Source organism: Schistocerca cancellata, chromosome 7 (assembly GCF_023864275.1).
Source record: "Schistocerca cancellata isolate TAMUIC-IGC-003103 chromosome 7, iqSchCanc2.1, whole genome shotgun sequence".
NCBI classification, from domain to species: domain Eukaryota; kingdom Metazoa; phylum Arthropoda; class Insecta; order Orthoptera; family Acrididae; genus Schistocerca; species Schistocerca cancellata.
This window is the reverse complement of record NC_064632.1, coordinates 372,375,655-372,396,414: the sequence shown is the minus strand read 5'-3', so window position 1 is coordinate 372,396,414 and position 20,760 is coordinate 372,375,655. Positions and strand designations below refer to the sequence as shown.

The 20,760-nt window shown below is 39.8% G+C and overlaps 1 protein-coding gene across 1 annotated transcript in view; it reads right to left on the bottom strand.

Moving 5' to 3' along the window:
- Nucleotides 1–20,760, bottom strand: part of LOC126091845 (xylulose kinase-like) — a 149,825-nt gene that overhangs the window by 12,523 nt on the left and 116,542 nt on the right. The window contains exons 9-11 of the mRNA XM_049907102.1: nt 17,173–17,288; nt 5,085–5,258; nt 4,542–4,639 (exon numbers count right to left, since the gene is read on the bottom strand). Of these exons, the coding sequence (XP_049763059.1) occupies nt 4,542–4,639; nt 5,085–5,258; nt 17,173–17,288 (388 nt within the window). The remainder of the gene's footprint in view (nt 1–4,541; nt 4,640–5,084; nt 5,259–17,172; nt 17,289–20,760) is intronic.

The following is a 20,760-nucleotide window of genomic DNA, read 5'->3' as shown; positions in this document are numbered from 1 at the left end:
GAGACCGAAACGTCGGTAGTTTTATATATACTGACAATGCAGTCACAAACCCAGAAAAATTTTATTGAATGTGACAATGGCCACAGAAGCCTACATTTATATGTCATTTTATGCTCATACCATGCTTTTTCTTTCATGAATTTCAATATTCCTTTATAAAAATGGAAATGAAATTCAAAGAATTTGAAAGCCCAATAAAATGCTCTATTTGAGTCACATGGTGCCTGGGATGTCACTGGCTAGCTCACTGCTCCTACTGTCATAAATATAATTCACAGTGATGTCTTGTTTTGGAATTTACATTTTCAAAAATGGATTACAAATGGTGTGTAGTACAACACTGTACACATACATCCATAAAATCTCTTCAAAAATTGTTTTTGAGATTTTCATAGAATGAGAAGGTGCATAAAAATTGGTTGCACTGTACCAGCAAAATGCCATCATGTTGATGCCTGAGTTGCCTTAACTAAAAATGTCTTGCACTCTGATGTTAACAGTAATTTACCTCCAACATAGCTTTTCCACTGTTACAAAGAAGGATACCATGTCAACAAAATTAAATTCTTACTAAAATTATATCTGCTTAACTGGTAGCTTGGTTGTCATGTTGTGCCTCTATTTGTACACTTTTTTTTTTTTTGGGAGGGGTGGGGGGGCCTTAGCTGTGTCCACATTGGCATCCCACATGCGCCCCCCGCACGTCCGAAGGATTTCAACATTCAATTACTGCATGGTGTAGTGTGCAGCAACATTGATATTAACTATCTATAAATGATGTGGACAGCAGTGTGGCACAACCTTCATTCAGCCACACCTCCCAACATCTGTCCAAGCAATGTGGTATCACATCACCTGTGGAAAATTCAACATTAACCAGCATTTACATGCGATTGGTTTAAAAGGCAGTCCTTTATGCTCCACCTGTCACTCAGTGAATGATGACGCCCATCACCTGACCTGCATCAGTGATCATGAAGTCTGGACATTGGAGCGACAAATGGTCACCTGCTTACTCCTCGCCCTTCCATCCATGGTTGAAACATACACTTTCATCTGCCCAGAGGGCATGTTTTTCCCTACAGCCAGACTCATGCAGTACTCTGGGTCAAAGGATAGATGGTCACCTAACTTCATGGGGGTTGTGGACAAATCGTGCCTCAGTCTTTGGAACCTCCTACAAAAAAATGGTTGAAGTGGCTCTGAGCACTATGGGGCTCAACTTCTGAGGTCATCAGTCCCTTAGAACTTAGAACTTCTTAAACCTAATAAACCTAAGGACATCACCCACATCCATGCCAGAGGCAGGATTCGAACCTGCGACCTAAGCGGTCACACGGTTCCAGACTGTAGTGCCTAGAACCACTCGGCCACTCCAGCCGGCGAACCTCCTACAGAACAACATCCAAGCTACCATGCCTATTTTGTCAATTACCTTTGTGGGGTTTTGCACGATGCCCTGCTCAGTTGGAATGTGCCTGGCATGGTTGGCTTGACTGCTGTCAACAAGCAACACTAACACTTTCCTCACATTATTTCGAGCCCCTGGCGGGTGCAGCACCTGATACCCCAGTGTCCTTGTTTTCCATTCCTGTCTCCCCTACCTACCACTGGTATGTCACATGATGAAAGTTCTTGGTTACTATTTAGTATCTCATTCTCTGACTGTCCCTTCTTGTCATCTTCTGGTTGTTTGGTAGTGTTGGAGACGGCGCAGGCAGGCCTCATTTGCTGTACCATAGTGATAAGGCAACACAATAGATTAACATAATTGAGTTCACATAGGTCAAGAAGTATCTGGTTTTTTATTTTAAGTGCTGGACGGTGGATGATGTTTGCAAAAGTTAAGGCAGTATGTGACTTAATGAGATATGCAAGCACTTTTTACTAGTTATTAGAGGTGTGCTATGTTTATATTATGAGCATGTGTGACATTCAAATTTTCACTTGTGATGCTTTTATCATGAGACATTGGGTATCAACCCAAATGAACTCAGGCACAAAAGTTAGTAGTGTTAGAGTGCAAATATTACTTGGGAAGACTATCAACGTTATGCTGGTGGGTGCCATCCTGATACACATCTCCTTTCCCATGATGTGAAACAATAAAGCTGCTAACTGGACTGAAAAGAAAAAAGGACAAACTAGGAATTAAAAACTCTGTTTTGTGTAACAGTGATACTGAGCATAAAGAAAAAAGAATGCCAAAATGTGAAGGTTATTTTAGAGGGTTTCCTGTGGACTCAAGATGAAGAATATGAAGTGTAAAAACAATTGTAACATATGAATGATTGTATTTCAGTTAGATCACCATCAGGAATCTGCTGCGGAAGAAAGCCAAGGCCAGGACCCAGTGCCATGTCTAGAGCACCAGAAGCTACAGCCAATGACCTGCCAAAACAGCAGCCCTCCCCTACGTGCCAATTGCTGCTCTGACCTCCTTTCACATGATAACAGCAAGGTGTAGGACACAGGTCCTCATTCACGATGCTTCTGTGTGACCTAAGAACCCGACAATGCTACATTCTCCATGTGGTCAGCTCCAGGCACCTGTATGTAAACCCTGGCTCAGCAAGTTGATCACTGGCACAGCACGGTCATGTAATGTTGTCAGCCATGTGTCAGTTTCCACTGTGAGATTGACAGTGTTCTGCTGGTGCACTCATAATCGGTACAAATGGAATATGCTGTACTTGATGAGGCCATACTTCTGATGCAGCCAATACTCTGCTGCTGCCTCTACGAGACTTCCTGCAGAGCAGCCTACCACTGCCACATGGTCCAAGGCATGAATGGATGACCACTGGGATCCACCAGGTGCCTGCTGCTGCTCTTCAGCCAATCATCCAGATTTTGACTCTGGTCAACAACAATAGTAGATGGCACTGGATGCCTTTTGCTGGCAACAGAGCCATGACGAGTGCTCTGCTTGGCCACGACAATGCCAGCATCCACCAAATTGGCATTCTCCGAGTAAGAAGCCTGTCTTCCATTTGTCCGGATATGCCGCCAGACCACATGCCATCATGCCTCTCTGATGCAGGGACAACTCCAGACTGTGTTCTGTATAAGTATGCACATATATACTTGTTCAATTTTAATGGAATAACAAACAATTGTTATGTTCACACTCATGTCTATCTGCAGGCTGTCTCTCAGCCTTCCTACAATGCTATACTCAGGAGTCACACCTGTCTCTCTTGTCATCACGCAAACCCAGGACACCTCAGGTGGGAGTTTAACATTTCCTGAAAGACACAAATTTTGCTTCCATCACCCAGTAGCAGTCATTGCACAGCTCCATCCACCACACTATAGTTACGCGCATGAGTCTGATAATTCATTTGAAATTCATTGTACTGAAAAAAGTTAGATATTCAGAAAAGCTGGATCTGTCGACAAATTTGACAAAGCTTATGATTGACCTCTTTTCTAGTCAAGTGCAAGCTTTCATTACAGGACAGAAAAAGTTGGCTCATATTCTGATGAATTTGTTAACAAAAATTAAGTTAATGTGCATTGTACCTGACATTAAAGATTCGCTTTGGGTTAACCAATATCAGTGCGGCCTACATGTTGAAAAGAAGTCACAAATTTGTGAAAAAAAAAGTTAAATGGAAATAAAATTATAGCATTAGGAATTGCACAAAACAATTTTGTCAGATGTGAGAGCAAAATATGCTGAATTCGTGAAAAATTAAATAAATGTTTATTTCAACAAAACAAAAACAGCTATACACTTGAAACTGTTCAGCTCCCAGTTACTAAGACAAAAATGAATGAAAGTAGAGTAAAAGCTGAATTCATGAAATGTTCGGACTACATTCTCAAAGGTTGGCTTGGCCAGTGTAATATAAATATATTTTAGCTTAACCTCCCTTTTCAAAATGCATATTAATTCAAGACTCCAATGATAAAATCAGAGGACTATAGTATTACAAAATAGCACAAGCAACTATCATTTCTCGCAACATAATCCGTGAACAGAATAGCCTCTGCTGTAGTGTGTAAGTGTGTAAAGTGCAACATAAAACAAGGTGCTGTCTTAAAGACAGTATACACTCATTTAAAGAGTCTACATTTGGCAGGGAGTAGTGATTGCACATTATCCTATTATTAATAACTACTGTATCATATTTAAAATATAAGGTTGACCCACACAATTGACTTTACTTTTTATCTTAACTTCTCCGATTTAGGTGGTGAGGTGAGAAGACATCATACTTGAATACAGGCAGACAGTGGTTTGGACCTCTGTCGGGTTATCCAGATTTAGGTTTTCCATAGTTTCCCTAAACCAGTTAAGGCAAATGCTAAGTTGATTCATATGAAAATGACTTGGGCAGTTTCCTTTCTCAGTCTGAGCTAGTGCTTCATCTCTAATGATTCTAATCTTCATTCCAGTTTTGATCTCTACTATCCACACTTTTAAATTTGTTAACAACTTTCAACAATGCAATATGATCGAACTATCAGTGTTGGTAGTACATATGTATTTAGGCATTACATAACAACTGTAAATTGTCTTTCATATAACTCACCAAAACATAGACATCTGCATTGAAAACATCTGCTAAGACCTGAAGAATAGTTTGGTTCGCTGATGCGCCACCTGTTGCCAGGATTCTCATTTCATTGCCTAAAAAAAAAAAAAAAAAGTTATCAGATTTTTGAAGATTTGACAATCTGTCTTCAGCAGAAGTTGGTAATGTTGTGTTACACTATTAGGTGAACAACTTACTGAACTTAACACATATGCACTGACACAGACATTCATCTACATAAAATTATATGAAGCCGGGGTCCCATTCCTTGTTTCATTCTTTTCACTATTCATTGCATGTAAAAATAGTTGAGAGTATTTCTACAGTTTTTTGTAGTTTCAAACAATAACATATTAAAATGTTCAACCAGAATCAAAATTAAATGTCGAAACAGAAGATAAAAAGGGTAAAGATGGCTAACAATCTGTTATCTGATGTGGCAAAAAATTCAAATTATCTTCTGGTTTAGATCATCTACCAGTCACGTAACTGCACAGTGCTACATGTACTTGAAAAAATACTCAGCACAAAATTACCAACCTACAGAAAGACCAAGATCTTCTGCATGAGCTCTCCGTGCTATAAACTGTCCTTCGATGGCAGCTCGAACTTCTACTTCCTTACTACTGAACCTAGACACTCGATCACCAGCTTTGTTGTAACGAAAATCCCCTTGAACAAATGGTATAATTTCTTGTGCATCAAAGTAAAGACCTGAAACAGAATGGAATTGACTAGAATAAATCACTCCTAAAATTAATAATAAATAGATTATGAAAAAATTTATATCCATGAAAAATTGAAGTCAAACAAAGACAAAAAACATGTATTTATACAGTATCAGCAGACACAAACATGAAAAAAATCTATCTTTCAGAAGACAAAGAAGAAGAAACTCCATCTCTTAAAAGAAACCAAGTTGACAGATGAGACAGAGATATTAAATAATTAAGTTGGACAATCGAGCAAGATTCCTGATCAAGAAAGAAGCAGCAAAATAAAGCAGGGGGAAAATCAACAATCAAATGTAAACAATAGGTGATGTCTGTAAGTTAGAATGCAGGGAGTGAAGATTAACACAAGAAGTTCAACTGAGACTAAGGCGAACAGCAACAGAGGAATATGAGTGAACAAGTAGTGGAGAAGAATTGGAAGGAGAGGAAAGAAAACATAACCACTCTCAAACTGTTAAAGATGTAGGAGAGGACAACATAAATACAAAGTAGGTAAAGACAATGACTGAGATATGGTGGAATGAAACAAGAACATAGGAGGCAACAAGCAGAGAAAAGTTGTATGAAAATAACCAAGCACATACTTTGTAGCAATTTAAGGGCAACAGATTCTGTGATCCTGGTCATGCTAGGAAGAATCCAAATCATTAACATGATTAAGAAACCATCACAGTGACCATTACTGCATTTCAAAGTGTGCTCTGCATGGCTATTAATACAGACTCTTTGTCAGTTCTTGGTGGGAACTTAATGGTGATACTGATTTATAATATTTATACCTACAAGGAAAGATGAAAACTGTTTTCTTGTCACCTAATATATGGTATTGATTGTCAAATGAGTGACTCACTTTGAGGTGTAAGTCTTACTAATGAAGGTAATGGAATGAGTTGAAGGAAAGTGCATAGGACAAGTTGTTGATGGGAGTCAATCTTGGCAGTGCATACCACATGGCAAGGAAGTAAGTTGAGGAGCAGCTAAGTGTTTGATTACATTAATTTTGGGGTTTGATTGTTGACAAAAGCTATTGTAGGTTGGTGTGAAGGCAGTAACAGGTACGAAGGGACTCACTTTGAAGCATGATGTTACGAAAATCAATGTCCAGATACAGCAGTTGGTTAATGATTGCCAGCTCATGGCAGAATTTTATGACATTGGTTGCCCCAATTTGCTGATTTGTGTTATGAGTAAGTAGTACTGCCAATATTTCAGATGTACAGCAAATCTTCTACTTAAATTGGTTGGTAGTGTGGTTGTAAGATGTGGTAATAATGGAGGCAGGTTGTGCATTCTTAAAGTTGTTTCTCTGTATGTTTACACAGGATGAAATTTCAACTCTCCTTCTCCCTTTCATATCTTTATATCTCATTTCCTTATTTTCTATTATTTTAACATATACAGTAGAGCGTCGATTATCCAAAGTAATTGGGGGACATGGGTGTTCGGAAAACTGGTTTGTTCGGATAATCGAACTGTACATGTTTATTTGCCAAAAAGAAGTACTGTACACTAAATTTATTCATAAAAACAGGCATCTCTTTTAGTATTACAAAGTAACATACAAAGGCAACTTCAGTAGGAATATATAGTATGTCGCACAGTTTATTAAACAAAAATATATACATATTACATACGCATTTTGCATGAACAATACACACAGTATACAAAATTAACGTTTAAAAAAATCCTTTATTTTGGTCTGTCTAAGCAAGCCTACATGCTTACGAGCAGCTAAGTCATGTACTTTTTTCATTACAGATATCTGAAACTGGTCACTTTCATCTTGGGCTTCAAACCATCGCAAGGCAGTATCTAAAAAGTGAATGTCTCAGAAGCTGTTGGCATACTTTCATCTTCACTTTCTGGAGCACTGATTAATGAGATGCTGGCGGAATCATCTTTATCAGTGACGACGTTTACAATCTCGCTGCCCTGCATGATTTCGTAGCCTGGATCTGCATCATCAATATTCATCTATTCATGAGCGTCTTCTTCATCACATTCGTGGCAATCTATTTCTTTTAGCATACCGAGAATTTCGGACATATCATTCTGTTCGTCATTTTCAATCGTACCTTGTGAATTTTCTTATGTGTCCAAAATTTTATTCCAGGCTTTCTTCAAATTCTCTTCCTGTACACTATTCCATGCTGCGCTGATCTTGTAGGACGCGTCTTTCAAGTCAATATTCTTATGATTTCTTAAGAGACTTTCTTCTGCATCCTCTTCTCTTTCTAACAATAACTTATGCAACAATTCTTTCCTGTAATATCGTTTGAAAGTCTCAATAACGCCTTGATTCATGGGCTGTAATAAGGAGGTTACGTTAGATGGAAGAAATATTACCTTTATGAACTTGTCTTTTTCGTTTAAAATATCACATGACAGATGAGTTGGTGCATTGTCCAGGAGAAGTAGTGTTTTCTCCCTCTTCCCATTCTTTAGCTGATGAGCTTTTACAGAGGGTACGAAAACGTCCAGAAACCACTTCATAAAAATCGTGGGAGAGTAACAGGTGCGAGCGAGTACACAGTTCGGTTAAGCGGTCGATCGGTTGACCGATGTTCGGATAATCGATGCTCTACTGTATTTGTCTTAAGTGTACAAGCATAATGCTTAATATTTTCACTTGTCAAATGCCTTACAAACTGTACAAACTGTTCCCATCTTTCAAATACACTTGCATCATTCTTTCTCACATGTTTTCATTACTTCTACATGTCCTTCCATTGAACCATTATTCATATTTGCTAAGGTTTGTGTACTTCCTGTCCCACAATCCTGAGTGATTATTCCCATACTACACTTCTTGTGTGTATGTCTTTACTCATCCTTACATCTACTTCCTTTTTAATTTAAATGAAAAAAACAGTTGTTTCCAAAACCAGAAATTCAGTGTGTTTTATGTATTTACATCCACTACTACCTGCTACAGTTACTTCAATTCTGTGTGTCTTCACACCAACAAAACACTGACATCACATTCACGGTGTATTGAATAAAATAATAAATACATAATTTATACAAGAAAAAGTTACAGTAATTAAAGGCAATATCATGTTCAACGTGTCTTCCTCTTTTTCAACTATCTTGAAAAGATCCGTTTTGAGAAACCTTAGGCAACAACTTTTGGTTATGAGGATATCTGAAAAGTTAGGTCTATCAGGGATGTATCCGGACTCTTCTTGACCTGAAGGACAGTCATAAGAGCTACATCATGTCTACACCTGTTTGATGGCTGGTCATCATAAGCAAAGAGGAGGATTGCAAACGATGGCAGGCTGTTTGAAGACTAAACAGAGTCAATATACAAAATTAAGAGAAACATATCTACCAAGGATTTGGGTATTGTTCTTTATAATGTGCGATTCATTTAGTTTTTTGGGGCCAGGAAGATAATTATAAACAGATTATTATTTTGAATGAATATCTATTGGAAGAGAATTCTTGGTGTAGCATAAGATGGAATGTCTCAGTTTTGTTATAAAATCAAGAAATTGATCGTTGCTGTCTGATTTGGGAAAAAAATTAGCAGTGAGTCCACTCCAAGTATTGCATAAAGGCCACCTTTTAGATTTTTACAAAAGAATTTGGTGGAAACCATTTCACCATTTCTCAAAATACTTGCCTTTCATTAATTGATGCACTCATGGGGTATGCTGAAAAACAAGTAGTTCCACTTGCTCCCACTTGGTGAAAATATGGCACTGTAAGCACTCAGAATATGAAATGTTCCCTGTTTTGACACCAGTAACCTGCTAGTTCCTTGGCACCACGTGTTAATTTCTTTTGTGAAATGACTTGGTGTCAATAGTTACGAAGGCTGAAGTTTTCCAGACAAAATACAACAGCTGTTGAGAAGAAAGACCATATACTGCTGATAAAGTTGTTTTATCAGAATGGCAGCAATAGCAGCACTGCATTTCAGAAATATTGCTGACAGAAACAGCTGCAAAGAGAGCCATGTCAATAAATGGGCTAAAGAATACAATCCAGAAATCTGGACAAACAAGTGAATTAGGTGGTGCAGCGGGGAGAAGGAATTGGCCCATTCCCACGGTAGTTGTTGATGAAGTTGCTGTAGCAATAGCCAACTGTACAGTACATGCCTCAAATTCTGCAGCCAGTGTCCAAGCTGTGTTATGGGAATTAGCTGTCCCTGAGTCAACAGTTCAAAAGATTTTATGGTGTATTTTATATCCTGACAAAATTCAGAATGTGCACCAAATGCAGCCCCAAGATAAGCTTCTGTGATGTGATTTCACCCTTTATGTTTTGGCACATATCAAAATCGATGACATGTTGCCTCGAAATATTCTTTGGACAGATGAGGTACATTTTATGCTGTACGGTATTGTGAATGCCCAGAACTGTCACATATGGCGTTCTACTCCACCACAGGTCTTGCAGGAACATCCACTACACACCACTTATGTGACTTTGTGGCGTCGTGTCACAAGCTCCTTGTGCTTGGTCTGTTTTTCTTCAAGGAGATGACACCAAGCAGGCTAGTTAGGCCTACAGTGGCATCTGCACTTTATAAATGCCTCCGTGTGCAACATGTGATTCCAGCTTTATAAGAATGCAACTGGGTCATGTACCATTGTTTTCATGCAAGATGGGTGACACCACATGTCACTTGTCAGGAGAAAGATTTGTTTTGAGAAACCTTTGGCAACAACTTTTTGTTATGAGGATATCTGAAAAGTCAGGTCTATCAGGGATGTATTCACACTCTTCTTGACCTGAAGGACAGCATTACATTGAACATGCTCCAAGCAACTATTCCCCATGCTGTATAATGGATGCAGCATGTCACTGAGTGTGGAAACCATATTGAACAAGTGTTGTAACTCTTGACTACATCCTAATAAACATGCTAGAACAGCCGTTATTATGTGTTTTGTAGTTTTTCCCCATTTCATGCAACCGCATTGCATTCTGAATGCTTACAGTGGCATATTTTCAGATGGTGACAGAAAGTGGAACTGTTATTTTTTTCAGCATACTTCACAAGCACACTGATTAATGAACATATCTGCAATGTTTCAGCATCCTGTGATGTACACAGCCTACACTGCAGCACTCAAAACACCACCAGTTTTATTATAACCACCTGGTACTTTTGCATGCACTTGAATCATGTAAGAACATTTCTTTTTTTCATTCTGGAGCTGGAATCTTGAAAGCGTGGAAATCTCTAAAGAGCATTAAATTTGACTACTGAAACATGAAAATAAATTGAACATTATAGGAAGTAAAACAAAAGTTGTTAAAATAGAAAGTAGAGTGAAATTTGCATGGAAGCACAGGTGTTTGAAGAACATTCAGCCTTTATCCCTAAAGATGCAATACATAAATGTAAAGGAATATCTGCTACAGGCATAACTAAACAAAAGTAAACCACAGTAATCAGAATTGTAAGCAGTACTGTAGTTTTAGCTAAATCCAAAAACAACTTCAAAAACATACTAAATTGAAATAAACTAGAAAAACTGACATTTTAGAATGTAGCAAAGTGTTCAAAATAGGAAATACAAGCAATATATGGGGAGAAACTGGAGCAGGCTGTCGGTAACTGACCACAAACAATGGGGCATCTAGGGTGGTTGGGTATAAGGACTTCAAGAAGCATATAGAGGGTAAGAGTGTTGGGAGTGTTAGGGGTGAGGGGAGAGATGGACTTTGGGGAGAGGTTCTGGGATGGGCCTAAGGATTTGAGGAGAGACTGGAGATCCTGCTGGATTTCTGGATAGTGGTCACTGTAGCAGGGTTTGTAGGTGAATGAATCTCATGGCTGGCAGAATCCTTCTGCCAGGTAATCCTTGCAATCCCAAACAACAGTGGTGGAGCCTTTGCCAGTGGGCAATATTATAAGGCTGGGATCAGTTTTTAGGAGGTGGATTGTAGTTCTCTCTATGAATGTATGGGCAGTTTGCATGTTGAGGGATTTGTGCTATGATGGTGAGGCAAGGTGCACAGTTAAGAAATTCTGGAAAGATAACAGGGGGTGATTTGGGGGTAGTGGGGGTTGATCACAATTAGATGGAGGAGTTAACTGAGTTAGGCAGTGTTTAACATTGGTCTCTGGTTGAGTCTGATTGGTAGTGTTGGCAGCAAAACAGTCCACTGTAGGGACTGTGAAAAGGGCAGAAGGTCCTTAACAAGTCCTGCATGATTGAAATTGGGAGTGGGGAAAATGGTGAGGCCTTTGAAGAGGACTGATACTTCTGGGGGGATAAGGCTTTTGGAGGAAAGATTCATTACTGTGTTACAGGTCTGTTTACCTTCCAGATTCTGTGTGGTGGTGGGAGAGAGTTTTTGAGGGTGGGGTAAATGTAGTAGGTCTGTGAGGCAGGGTTTGTCAGTAATGAGGGGACATGGGGGAAATTCGGAGGTTGTAGTATAGGTGGCTGATAGTGGTAGCCCAAGTTGGGAGTAGGAATTGAACATAGTGGAGAGTTTTTGAGGTGGCATGTTGCTCTAGTTCAGGGAGGGCAACAGTTTCAATGTGTGATATGGGATTCAAGAATTTGAGATTGCATAGCAGGAGAATTTTATGGATGGAGAGGAGGTATTGCAAGAAGGTTTGGGCCTGACTGATATGGTTTTGCAGGACTATGTTGCTGAAGGCTAAGGACTGGCAGAATCTGAACAGATGGAGTTCATTGAGGAAGGCATTGTGGCAACCAGAGATGGGTAATTTGATGGTAAGGCCATTTGGGGGGATTCAGTGAGCCAAGTAACAACACAGGAACAGAGTGTGGGACTGGGTTCTGGTAACAGATAAGGAAACTTTTCTGTATCAACACAGATGGAAGGAGCAAGGATCCATGGGGGAGGATAAAAATGCATAAATAATGTAGAAATATGTCCAAAAAATTCGTAAAAATACACCCGATTAGGTGGGAAAAATCACGATAGTATGAGACAGAAGAAGTAAAGGAAAACAAGATGAACTCTGAGGGAGCAGGCCAAAAGTGAAAGGTGGAAACCAACTGAAATTGGAGTGAAGACACAAAGACGCCAAAGAAAAAATAAATAAAAAGATTGTAATTTGGATTTCAGGTCAGTGGGTGGATAAGTGTGAAGAGGGACATCAGATCTGACTACCGTATTTACTCGAATCTAAGCCGCACTCGAATCTAAGCCGCACCTGAAAAATGAGACTCGAAATAAAGGAAAAAAAAAATTTCCAAATCTAAGCCGCACCTGAAATTTGAGACTCGAAATTCAAGGGGAGAGAAAAGTTTTAGGCCGCACCTCCAAATCGAAACAAAGTTGGTCCATTGTAACATGAGACACAATTTAGATCGAATGAATGACGATACAGCTACAGTAGTTTGGTTCGAGTCATAAGCTTAGCAGTTAAGCTTTACCAGGTAGCCATTGCTATGCGTCAGGCGCTCCGTCCGTATTTATACGGATACCCTTCCTTTTTCACGTGCTTCGTCTGGTTTGAATCAATTGCTTATTTTGCTTTGATCTGATAAGTGCCATTTTCTATGTTATAGGTGTTTACGTCAGTCACTCGAAGCTGAAAATGCATTACTATACTGTGTCATGCATTGTTTGTCGCATTCAGATAGTGTGTGTTTACGGCCTGTCGCTGCTCGCGGCATGGCTTGCTTTTGTGCGCGCTACCGCCGCCTACAATTTAAAAAAGAGAGGAATCGTCACATTAGCGAAACAATGGCAAGAGACTGCTATTTGTTGTTACTTACACTGCTGCTTTCTTTGATAATGATCAACAAGAACCAAATAATAGACTGCGTATGATAGAACATGATCTGAACGAGAGTTTGGCGAAAATTTTTCTCCATTTGAAAATCTTTGCGGCCGCTTCTTTAGTACATAAAATTCTGCACAGAAATTAGTCATCTTAGATTTAAAAATCTAGCCAGTTGTCGTGCTTCATTTATGACTGTATCACTATTAGGCATAATAGTAATACGAATATAAACATGACACAATACGTATATTTTTCCGCGTTTGCTGTTGTCTCACTCTAGTTTCGTAGTTTATTTGGCAGACAGGATTTAAATGAGATAGAAGCAAACATGAAAGAATACATGGCAAAATGTTTATATTCGTATTATTCTTATGGTGAAGAGAATACTGCATGTGATTCACATTTCATCAGGTTCCTATTAGCAACCATCTCTTCTCACAGGTAGGAAAAAATTCAGAACGTAGAGTTCGCCATATTGACAAAAATCCCAGTATTACCAGTCGGATTTTCGTAGTACATTGAAATTCGAAGATGAACAATACGGAATTTGTATTTACTTCGTAGGATTATGTATGAAAAAGCAGTGGTCGAAACTTGGGCGGAGAAAAAAAGCTCGGCTTCCAATTTTTTTTTTTTTTAATTTTATTTACTGACGCAGAGGTTTTGGCGCCAGTATTTATCTTTGTGCCTACAAAGGATGCCTGTGTAGCGCTACATATATTCGACGGCAGAAGTTAGTTGTGGCGGCACCTATCAACATTTTTCAGAACTTCCGCTTGCTTTGCACTCGATTCTAAGCCGCAGGCGGTTTTTTGGATTACAAAAACCGGAAAAAAAGTGCGGCTTAGATTCGAGTAAATACGGTAGATTAGGTGAAGTTAGTAGTTGTGAACTGGAATAGAGTGGAGAAGGGCAGGGGGAGAGGGGGTGGAAAGGGGTTGATAGGCTGAGATAAAAATTTATGGGGCACAGGAAGGTATGGGAAATAACAAGTGATACAGGAAAGTGATGCAGGAAGATTGCTCAATTTGAAGATATGGGATTAATGATAGCAGGTGTCGTGTGACATGAACTGCTGCACCAACAATCAGTGTGATCTTGGAGCCATCTATTGTGTGCAGCTGATACAGTGTGGCTCATGAATAGAGAGTGCTGTGTGGTTTGTAAGGTGACAAGAGAAACACAGGAAAGAAGAAAAAAAAGGAAGGTCACTGAATATTGTAATGCATTAGAAAATAGTAACGAATGAGAACAGCACTGAGTTATGGGATGGAAGAAAAGCCATCAGGAAAAATAAAACAATGGAAAATCCAGGATGGAATGTAACAATTTTATGAAACAAATAGTTGCTACTCACCATATAGTGGAGACACTGAGTTGCAGAGAGGCACAAAAAAATGACTGTTAGGAAGTGAACTATCAGCCAAGTCCAAGGTTGGAAATAGACAACACACACACACACACACACACACACACACGACCAGTGTCTCTGGATGCTGAAGCCAGACTGCGAGCAGCAGCACATGATGCGTTTAAAGAGGACGCTGAGGCAGGGAGGGGGAGGAATAGCAGGTTAGGGGTGAAGGACAGTAATATGTTGCTTGTTGGAGCCTACAGGGATGAGGTGGAGAGAGGGTAGAGCAGCTATGTGCAGTCGGGAAGTTTGACGAAGTGCAGGGGGGGAGGGGAGGGGAGGGGGAGCAGAAAAATAAAAAGACTGTGGGTGTGTTGGTGGAACAGAGGGCTGTGTAGTGCTGGAATGTGAACAGGGAAGAGGCTAGATTCATGTGGACAGCATGCACACTTTCACTTCACTCCTTACTCCCACCTTGGGCTACCACCATCCACAACCTAAACTACAATCTCCAAACATCCCCCACATCCCCTCATAGCTGACAAATCCTGCATTGCAGACCTACTTCATTTGCCCCACCCTCAAAAACTACCCTCGTGACACAGTATCACCCAGGACAGAGCAACTGAAACACATTCTCCGCCGGGGTTTCTACTACCTCTTTTCATGCCCTGAAATGGGGTATGTCCTACCCCCTATCCTTCCCACCCCTCCCACAGTGTTATTCTACCACCCACTGAACCTAGACAATATCCTCGTCCATCCCTACAAAGCCTCTGCTCCAAACCCCTTGCCTCAGGGCTCATATCCCTGTAATAGACATAAAGACATCTTGCCAACACCAAGTACTCCAGTCTGGTCACAAGCATCATCTATCCCATCAAAGGCAGAGCTACCTGTGAAACTGTTCATGTGATCTACAAGGTAAGCAGCAGCCACTGTGCTGCATTCTATGTGGGCATGACAACCAACAAATCATCTGTTCACATGAATGGCCACCGACAAACAGTGGCCAAGAAGCAGCTGGACCACCTGACTGCTCAGCACGTCGTCCAACATGACATTCTTCATTTCAGTGACTGTTTCACAACCTGTGCTATCTGGATACTTCCCACAAACGCCAGATTTTCTGTACTGTGCAGGTGGAAACTCTCCTTGCAATATATCCTACATTCCTGTAACCTTTCTGCCTCACCCTTTGTCAGTCTTTGTTCTTACCCATCTAGCCTCTTCCCTGTTCCCATTCCAGCACTACACAGCCCTCTATTCCACCAATGTGCCCGCAGTCTTGTTCTCCTTCCCCCCTCCACCTCATCCATGTCGCACCATCAAACTGCTGCTCACTTTATGTGCTGCTATTCACAATCTGATCTCAGCAACCAAAGACTGGGATCATGTACATTTGAGTTGTGTTCGCACTCACCTGCATGTGTGTGGGTGTGCGCGCGCGTTGTCTATTTCTGAGCAAGGCTTTGACCGAAAGCTCACTTTCTGACAGTCTTCTTGTTGTGCCTATCTGCCACTCAACATCTTCACTGTATGGTTAGTAGCAGCTATCCTTTTCATGATATTGTTATATTTCATCCTGGATTTTCCATTGTTTGATATTGCCTTCCGAAATGTTTTTGACAGCTTTTTCAATGATTAATTTTCTCATTAAAAAGCAAGGTTGCCAAACAGCAGCAGTGTTGGCAACTTTCTTTTTTTGAACTCTGTTATTGCTTGAAAATGATACATGAGTGAATCAGAATGTTTTGAAGAAATGGCTTTTTTGTTCATTGTGCCACATAAAGGTGTCATGTTAATGTTTATAGCTTTATTTTCCGCATTTTGATCACTTTTAAGCTCATAACAAAATAGGGCCATTTGACATATGGCAATGTTTAGTCTACAATTTCATGACACACTACCAGTAATTCTGACTTGACATTCTCTTTAACCTGATGCAGCCAGTAGAATAGCTGGGTACAGAACCGGGGCTAACAAACATTGAGGCCAGGGGGATTAATGGACTGTTGTAAGGAATCAGAGACGCTGGTAATTGGTGAAGGGAGATCCAGATGGCACAGACTGTAAAGCAGCCATGGAAGTAGAGCATTTGGATGGATCAGAACATTATGTAACTTGGGTTGGGTGACAGAATTCCATTTTAAGAGGAGTGGAAGGATTATGGATAAGATATGCCCCATTTAGAGGCATGATTATAAACAATCACAGCCCTTTCAAACCATGTCATTAAGTTGTTAAGAGTCTGTAGTGATAATGGGTAATGAGGATGGTGCTCTTTTTCAGCTGGTTTGGAGGATCAGAGTCATGTGTGGATATGGCATGAGACATCTGTTTGTAGACTACTCTTCGAGGATAGTGCTTGCCTGTGAAGGCCTTAGCAATGTCTTTAGCCTATTGGGCAAGGGGCTGTTTGTTACTGTAGATGGGTGAACAGTCTGCATGAGAGAGATTTTTTACTGTGGATGGGATGCAGTTATTTAAATCAAGGCACTGTTAATGGTTGGCAGTCATGAGATGAGCAGAGCTTCTTATGCATCCACAGAAGATATGGGGGTTGATGTCCTGATTGGAACAATTAGCTATCTGTCAACAGCTGTGCCAAACTAAGACTTAAACCTAAGACTCAGATATTTTTTGCGAGTGTTCTACCAATTATGAATGTTTAATGATCAGAAAAGAGGAATGATTACCACCTAAAATATCACTGGCAAAAAAAGTTTAAAACATTAACTTGGGAAATAAACAAAGTAAACATGTCATGAATAGAAGAGTAGTTTAGTTAGTAAAGAAATTATTTACCCATATTTCCAAAGTTGCCTCTAGGTGTACTGTCCAGAAGCTCATTGAAAAGATTCCATGATCCCTCTGCACAGTCATCTCTAATCCGTTCCCTTGTGAGAGATCCATTCTTAAAACTGAAGCAAACAAACAGTAAATAAATGAATGAAAACCAAGTTCATAATAAATTGAGGCAGTCTACAACATATCACTACATTTTTTTTTGCAGCAATGAGATGAGTCCAGTGAAAGTACATCTAGTGCAATGACATAAAAATTCATGTGTTCAAAATTATATCATGTGTTTGCTAACATTGCCAGTGAATGAGTATTTTATTCATTGATTTATGTGTTTGCTAACATCACCAGTAAATGAGTATTTTAGTTTTTCATTTATTTATCAGGTTCCATGCAACCATGCTACCCAAAGCTACTTGGTCATGGAACGAGTTTATTGTCGATTTATTTGAAAACTTATAAACAAAGAATAAATAAAACATAACAAAATTTGTGAGAGATTAAATAAACAGCATATTAGACATAAGTACCAAATTACTGCAAACGACTCCCGAAGAGAGTAGAAGGAGCATGCCACAAGGAAACCTTTCATCTTAGATTCAAAGACTTGGGCACCAACTTATCAAAAATAAAACCTGTTAAACATTTCATTTCTTTCAGTACAATGCTTAATGAGTGTTATTTCAGTGTATATCATTTTTCTGTTTAGTGTTCACTGAATGAATGTTGCAGTTTCTTCTGGATGGGTCAGTATTGTAAACAGCAAATACTGTGGTGGAATATATGTACAGGGATTGCCTTAGTATTCTGTGACACCTGAACAGTGGCCACATGAAGTTCACGAATGACACCACAGTTCAGTCTGACTGCCCACTTTGGGATAAGAATATTCTCTGTCAGTGCACAGCACTTCCCCAAAATATATCACCATACATGATAATAGAGCAAAAGTAAACAGGCCTTTGTGTTTCATTTTCAAAGACAGTGGAGATTATTCTTACTGTAAAGACAGCAGCATTCAGTTTCTGCAAATCATCTTGAATGTGACACTTCCAAGAAAGCCTTCCACCTAGCCTCAGTTCTAACAATTTAAAATGGCCTGCTTTGCTGATTGTATGGCCAAGTTGGGACAGTAAAATTTTGTTTTTACAAGAGTTCAGTGTCAGAAACTGTACGCATTGCAATTTGTTGCAGTTAAGCATTTATATGTTCTGCAAAAGCCAGATCCTATTAACTACCTTGCTTATATTACACTGCATGTTTTTGATAATAATGCAGAAGTACTAGGAGAACATTTCCCTCACACACACACACACACACACACACACACACACACACACACACAGAAAATAGCTACTGTCGTCAGCCTATCTCTTAGCACTGCTAGTGCCTCACAAACAAAAGTATACATTGCATTTTCTGGGCATACTCCTTTCTAGAAGCCAAACTACAAGTTTGACAGCAAATTGTGTGTACTGATCTGTGGCACTAATCTCTTCTGTACTTTCTTCTCGAATATTTTTGTTAACACTAGTAGCAAAGAAAACTTTCTAAGTTATCTTTTTAACCATTTTATAAAGTGTTTTCACTAATGACTGTTTTAGTCTTTTAGGAAACTGACAGATACTTGGGATAGCTAGAATTTCTGGCAAAGTGTTGTCAAGTGGTATTGTTTCTGGTCAAGGAGTGAAACAATCAATTGCAATTAATAAATAGCATTGACCATCTGGCAGAGGTAGCAATCACTATGTCGATGTACAAATGCACAAATCGTGTCATCAGATTTGGAAAATCTCCTTAGTGGTGACTCTGCTGATGAAATCAGATGGCCCAAAAAGTAATCTGTGGTTAACCAAATACACACTTGGCAGTGTTTAATAGCACATTATGTTGTTCTAAATGTTTAGATACTTTCTCCAAGTGTTGCTGGTGCTGTTTAGCAGTGGTTGGAAAGACAAAGATGGAATCTAGGTAGGCCAAACAGAATGACAATCCTTGCAGCATGGATGCAATAACCCTTTACCAAGACTACGCAGCATTGCATAGATCAAATGTCATGAACAGATTCTTGAACAATCCAAATCGCATGATTATGGATGTTTTTTGGATGTCCTCATCAGCATCAGGAATTTGTTTGAAAGCCTTTGCAGAATTTAGCACACTAAACCCAGCCACACCACAGAGAGCATAGTTATAATCTCTTAACATGGGAACTGGATATCTATCTGTTGGGCACTGTCCTTGCATTCATTGCATGATAATCATCACATGGCTGCCACATGCCATGCTCCTTATGTAAGAGGAAGAGAGCTGATGACCACAGACTGCTAGAAGGCTGAATAATACCTGTTTAGAGCATAAAGTTAAATTCTGCCTTTGAGATAGCCAGACAGTCAGGACCCAATCATCTAGGTCTGCACTAATGTACCTCTCTTGGAGTGCCTGGAGGATGCATTATAGCTGTTAACTGTTCATATACTCAGCATATTTGCAACTTGCCATCTGGACGAGCTTGGCACTGTGTATCGCTCCACTGCATTGGCATCCGGCAGTTGTAAAGCCTGAGATGCTGTTGGCAAGTCTTGAATTCATCACATCTAGTACCAGATGATAATGCACATGAAGTCTGCTCCAATTACGGGTCCCATGAAGTCAGCAATGGTGAAATTCCAAGGGGAACGGATGGCGCAGACCCAACTCCAACTCAATAAGTTGACTGCCATAAGTCACTTTGGATGAATTGTTTCCTGCAGAGAGACAGAATGAAATCCATTTGATGTACTGTAAGGTACATCAATAAATACACAAGTTTGAACCAATCCAGAAGAAATTTTGTCCTGTCATCTGAGATGCCGTGACTGTGATTGGCAATCGGATGTGTGTATATCCAACTGCCACTGGCATTAGGGTAAGCATAATGTGATGTACACTTTTGCGTCTCATCTCCAAACTCCTTTGATATTATAGAAAAGAAGGTGGCTGCACTGTGCCATTTGGGGCCACGGAGACAGTGCAGGTACAATTGCACGATCTCTTGCAATAGCGTCCCCTGCCACTGCTGGAGCAGCGATAAGCCAGGAGTTAATTAACTTTTCTTGTCAGAGCTTTGATCATGTCTGCAAGGCAGATGAAAGCTGCATGAGTCACCATGGATAACATAGCACTGTTGCAAGGCACTGCCACTACATTTATCGATGCTGTCATTATTGGAACTTGTGTCCTCTCAGCCAGGTCCATAATGGTGGCTAATGGCATTTCTGTCTGATACACTATTATAGATTTCACCAGGGCTAGAAGAAAGCTACCACAAAGTACATAGCAAGGTATGAGGTACAATGCCTGCATTAACTTTAAGGCATAAGTGCCTGAGATATTGTGATGGTTTTCTGTCATCGACATCGTCTTGCATTTGGTCTTGTAACATGAACTCTTTTTATGAAGCAGAAATCCTGCAAATTAATTTGACATTATTTTGTCAAGGCTCACTCAGGAGGTGCAGTTATTACATCTTCAACTTCAACTGATGATTGAACTGGCTGAAGGTAAGGCAAATCCATAGTTATTCTGTCATAAAAAAAAGTTTGCTTCTGC